The following is a 5,440-nucleotide window of genomic DNA, read 5'->3' as shown; positions in this document are numbered from 1 at the left end:
CGGGGCCCCCCCCCGCAAGGTCGAGCGCGACCTGCTCCCGCTGTTCGCCCACGTCGCCGGCGGCGGCACCGGCGTGTGCGACCTGCAGGACGTGTTCCTCAGGCTGACGTTCGACACGACGACCACGCTGGTGTTCGGCGTCGACCCGGGCTGCCTGGCCATCGGGTTCCCGGAGGTGCCGTTCGCGCGCGCCATGGACGATGCCATGGACGTGCTCCTCGTCCGCAACGTGCTCCCTCCGTCCTGGTGGAAGCTGGTGCGGTGGCTCGGGGTCGGGCACGAGCGGAAGATGGCCGTCGCGTGGCGCGACATCGACCGGTTCATCGGCGACACGATCGCCAAGCGGCGGGAGGTGGTGAAGGCAAGAGGCGGCATCGAGGACTCGGCGGACCTGCTCTCCTCCTACATCGACGACGACGAAGATGCTAGCACGGTCGTCGACGCCTTCCTCCGCGACACGACCATGAACCTCATGCTCGCCGGCCGGGACACGACCGGCTCGGGCCTCTCCTGGTTCTTCTACCTCCTCACGAGGAACCCACGCGTGGTGTCCAAGATCCTCGCAGAGCTCGACACGGTCAACTCCACCACCACCCCGGACGGCATGGTGACCTACGACCCGGACGAGCTGGGGCGGCTGGTGTACCTGCACGCGGCGCTGTGCGAGTCGCTCCGGCTGTACCCGCCGGTGCCGATGGAGCACAAGGGCGTGGTGGCCGCGGAGGCGCTGCCGAGCGGGCACGAGGTGCGGCCGGGGGACAAGATCATGGTGTCGCTGTACGCGATGGGGAGGATGGAGGCGGTGTGGGGCAAGGACTGCCGGGAGTTCCGGCCGGAGCGGGGGATCGGGGAGGACGGCAAGCCGCGGTACGTGCCGTCGTACAAGTTCGTGTCCTTCAACTCCGGGCCGCGGACATGCCTCGGCAAGGACATGGCGTTCGTGCAGCTCAAGGCGGTGGCGGCCGCCGTGGTGAGGAACTTCGAGGTGGAGGCCGTGCCCGGACACGTCGTGGAGCCCAAGATCTCCATCATCCTCCACATGAAGAACGGCTTCAAGGCCAGGATCAAGAGGAGGAAGATGCTTTGATTAAATGGTGAATTCGGAGCAATAGTGTGCCTGGTGATCGTGAAAGAAAGATGCATGGAGTCAGCGAATTTGTAGACCGATCGCTGACAAGTGACGCCGCATGTAGCTAGAAGGAAAAATCTAGTGTCGAACTGTTGAATGTATCGTGTTGCCCACTTGGCCAGTAGCAAGTCGTAGTCACTGTTGTCGATCTCAAATCGATCTAGTGTCAACTGGTGGTACTCACTCGGTACTGAAATATGCAACGACCTGGGCTAGGCCCATCCATTGCGCAGCATGTGGCCAGTGGGCCGGCCCGTGAGGCCTGTAATGTACACTACATATAGCAGTGTTGCGTGTGCGTGTGGGGCATGAGGATTGTAATGACTGAATCTCTGTATCCCTAATCCCAGAGCCTTCCTCTGTTCTTCTTCTTCCCCACGCCAGTCGCCTCTGTCTCCAAGCTACCATATCCTGGCGTGACGCAAGGAGTTGCTGCGATTCCATAGCAGCCCAAATTGATCCGCGTCCTCTAATCTCGAATTTCGCGTTCTCATCGCCAACAGTTCACTCGATGCGGCGATGGCCGAGATGAAGCGGGCACTGGATGGGGTGTACTCCGCATGGATCAGCTTGAGTGGCTACCAGCGACGGGCACTTCGCAGCCGCCTCCGCCTCCACCGCAACGTTCATGCACACTTCACACTGAAGGACAGAGCAGTCTGCATGCGCCACCAGCGACAGATCAGCGGGCTATTCGTCACAATCGGCAACCACCACCCGGGGGTGAGCAATCTCAGTTCCAATCCCCTATAAGGCTTCGTTCGGTTACACCCAACCCCGCCGGGATTGGGCACCAATCCCCCCCGATCCGCGTGGATTCCAACCGACCGGGGTCCAATCCCGGTCTGCCACCTATGTGCCTTTGGTTAGCCCCTGCCGGGATGAAACCCTGCCCAAGACCCTCCCAAACCACGTGGAAATGACCGGGAAATAACCCTATCCTCCCACCCCGTGGAAAGCAACCCCCGCTTGATTACTCGTTCGCTCTCTCTCTCTCTCTCTCTCCCGTCTCTCCCTCTTTCGATTCGTGGCGGCGCCGGCGGCGGAGGAGGGACAACGACAGTGCTATGGGAGGAGACGGCAGCGACACTTTCCCCTCCCCTCCCTCTCCCCTCTCCAATGAGCAGCACCTCATCCAACGGCAGCGGCGGCGCGAGCTCGGCGGCGACCTGGAGCAGAACCACCGCGAGCTTTATGGCGACCACAACGATCCAATCGCCGGCGTGCTTCTTCCCCGACGGTGGACCGGTAAACCCGCGCTCCTCCTCCTATTTTTCCTTCCCCTCATCCTCTAATTTCTAGGGTTCTTAGTCTGCTTCTTGGATAATGACTTCTGGTTGCTGGGACTAGTCGAATAGACTATTATACAGGGATTAGAAGGGATTGTGAGCTAGGTGGTTGGGTGACGAGGTGGGTGTCACCAAAGCCTAAGTGATTATTTCTCGGATGACCATGAGGATCTCGATCACTCCCCTGTTTATGGCTACCGGTCGCATCACAGTCGTTTCAAGCCACGGATCCCTCGGTCTGACTTTTCCAAGTTTGAAGGAGAGAACCCGAAATGGTGGAGACAGCAGTGCGAGAAATATTTTCGGATGCACAATGTTCAACAGGAACCATGGGTCGATTTCGCGACAATGCGTTTTTCTGGCAATGCTGCTTTGTGGCTTCAGACTTACGAAGACATGCACACAATTGATAACTGGGCAGCTATATGTGTAGCAGTGTTCACCAAGTTCAACCGCAACAAGTACACCAGAGCGATTGGTGTTTTCTTCTCCCTGAAGCAAACAGAAATAATGGATGCGTATGCACATATGTTCGAGGAACACATGCACAAGATGTTTATGTACAATCAGTCCTACGATGAAACATTTTTCATTAATCGCTTTGTGGAAGGACTCAAACCTGCTATTCGAGCACCAGTTAAATTGCAGCAACCAAGTACTGTGGATTTGGCTTATTCCCTGGCTCAAACACAAGAAGAACTATTGGGTGAGGACACATCTAAATTAGCAAGAAATGGGAACCAGGATACAGCTCCAAACCATACATCAAGGTCTCCTGAGGGATACACCTGCAGACAAAAGATCAGAAGATCATGCTAAGTTCCCTGACAAGGTGGATAATCTAAGGGCTTAGAGAAGGGCAAGAGGAGGGTGCTTCAAGTATGGGGAGAAATATGCACCGGGCCATAAATGCCCCAAGACTGTTCAGTTGCACGTCATGGAGGAGTTATGGAATGCTTTACAACCATATGAAAATGACTCCACTGGATCTGATAGTGAGCAATCTGAAAAACAGCCAGTCAATAAACATGATGATAATTGCATGAAATTATCTGAACAGGCCGCAACTGAGGCATCTTCTAAAGAGTGTATAAAGCTGTAGGGTATGGTTGGCAAACGACAGTTGCTCATCCTAGTGGATTCTGGGAGTTCCACCAATTTCATCAAAGCTGATCTCGTAAAAAAGTTGAAATGCCCTACAGAGAACATTCCTGCGGCTACAGTCACTGTTGCCAATGGAGGAAAATTACCATGTAACACTCAAGTGCCCAGTTTACAATGGTTTTGTCAAGGACAAACTTTCACAACTCGGCTGAAAGTTTTACCTCTGGGTACTTATGGTATCATCTTAGGCATGCAGAGGCTCGATACCATGAGTCCTATGTGGGTTGACTGGAGGAAGAAGGTTATGAGATTTAAGTATCAAGGCGCAAGGATTACACTCCGAGGAGTTAGGGAGAAACCCACTCCTTGTACAACTATTTCAGGCAAACATTTACAGGGCCTTCTGAATATTGGGGTAGTTGAGCAAGTAATTCACCTCTGCCACATGGCAGAGCAACCTCTAGCAGAAACATGTATTCCACCTATAGTTCAACCTCTAATTGACAAGCATTCACAACTATTCAATACTCTTGATACTTTGCCTCCTCACAGAGATTTTGACCATCAGATTCCCCTACTACCAGGTGCCAAACCTGTTAGTGTCAAACCATATAGATATAACCCTATGCAGAAACAGGAAATTGAAACACAAGTCTCTACAATGCTGCAACAAGGATTGATTCAACATAACACAAGTTCCTTTGCCTCTCCAGTGTTGTTGGTCAGAAAGAAGGATGGAACCTGGAGATTTTCTGTGGATTACAGAGTGCTTAACTCTGTAACAATTCAGCATAAATATCCTATGCCCATAGTAGAAGAACTTCTAGATGAACTGGAAGGTGCTAAATATTTCACTAAGTTGGACTTGAAAGCAGGCTATCATCAAATCAGGCTGGTGGAAGGAGAAGAACACAAAACTGCTTTCAAGACCCATCATGGACTGTATGAATTCGAGGTCATGCCTTTTGGCCTGATCAATGCTCCTGCAACATTTCAAGCTGCAATGAACGCACTATTTGCTCTTCTTCTCAGAAAGTGTGTCTTGGTTTTTATGGATGACATTCTCATCTACAGTGCAACTTTGGAAGAGCATTTGCAACATTTGGAGCAAGTCTTCACCATCCTAACAGACAACCAGTTGTTTATGAAACTGATGCTAGTAAGTGCTCGTTTGCCCAGTAGGAATTGGAATACCTTGGCCATGTCATCAGTGGGAAGGGAGTTCAGACTAATGCAACCAAGATTGTAGCTGTTCGAGAGTGGCCAGTCCCGATAAATGTCAAACAAGTCAGGAGTTTCCTAGGCCTGACTGGATACTACAGGAGATTCATTAAGAATTATTCAATTATTAGTAGGAGCTTGTCTGTGTTGGGGAACGTAGTAATTTAAAAAAAATCCTACGCACACGCAAGATCATGGTGATGCATAACAATGAGAGGGGAGAGTGTGTCCACGTACCCTCGTAGACCGAAAGCGGAAGCGTTAGCACAACACGGTTGATGTAGTCGTACGTCTTCACGATCCGACCGATCAAGTACCGAACGCACGGCACCTCCGAGTTCTGCACACGTTCAACTCGATGACGTCCCTCGAACTCTGATCCAGCCGAGTGTTGAATGAGAGTTTTGTCAGCACGACGGCATGGTGACAATGATGATGTTCTACCGACGCAGGGCTTCGCCTAAGCACCGCTAAGATATGATCGAGGTGGATTATGGTGGAGGGGGCACCGCAGAGTAGGATTCCCCCTTTCCTAGTAGAACTAGGAGCCCTTCCAAGTAGTAGGAGTAGGAGAGAAGGAAAGGGAAAAGAGAAGAGAAGGAAGAAGGGGGCGCAGCCCTTCCCCTTAGTCCAATTCGGACTAGGCCTGGGGGGGGGGCTGCCTTTCTTTCTTTTTCCTAAAGCCCAACAAGGCCCC

At 52.5% G+C, this 5,440-nt stretch overlaps 1 protein-coding gene across 1 annotated transcript; it reads left to right on the top strand.

Annotated features, from left to right (window-relative positions):
* Positions 1 to 12: 12 nt before the first annotated feature.
* Positions 13 to 1,507, top strand: LOC125530299 (alkane hydroxylase MAH1-like; the record flags this gene model as incomplete). The annotated part of the gene is given in 1 exon segment (XM_048694695.1): positions 13 to 1,507. A coding segment is annotated over 1 exon segment (1,075 nt), but the record flags the coding sequence as incomplete, so codon positions are not given.
* Between the last annotated feature and the right edge of the window lie 3,933 nt (positions 1,508 to 5,440).

The sequence above is a fragment of the Triticum urartu genome, unplaced genomic scaffold (genome assembly GCF_003073215.2).
Source record: "Triticum urartu cultivar G1812 unplaced genomic scaffold, Tu2.1 TuUngrouped_contig_6212, whole genome shotgun sequence".
Classification (NCBI taxonomy): Eukaryota; Viridiplantae; Streptophyta; class Magnoliopsida; order Poales; family Poaceae; genus Triticum; species Triticum urartu.
This window is presented reverse-complemented; position numbering and strand designations above follow the sequence as displayed.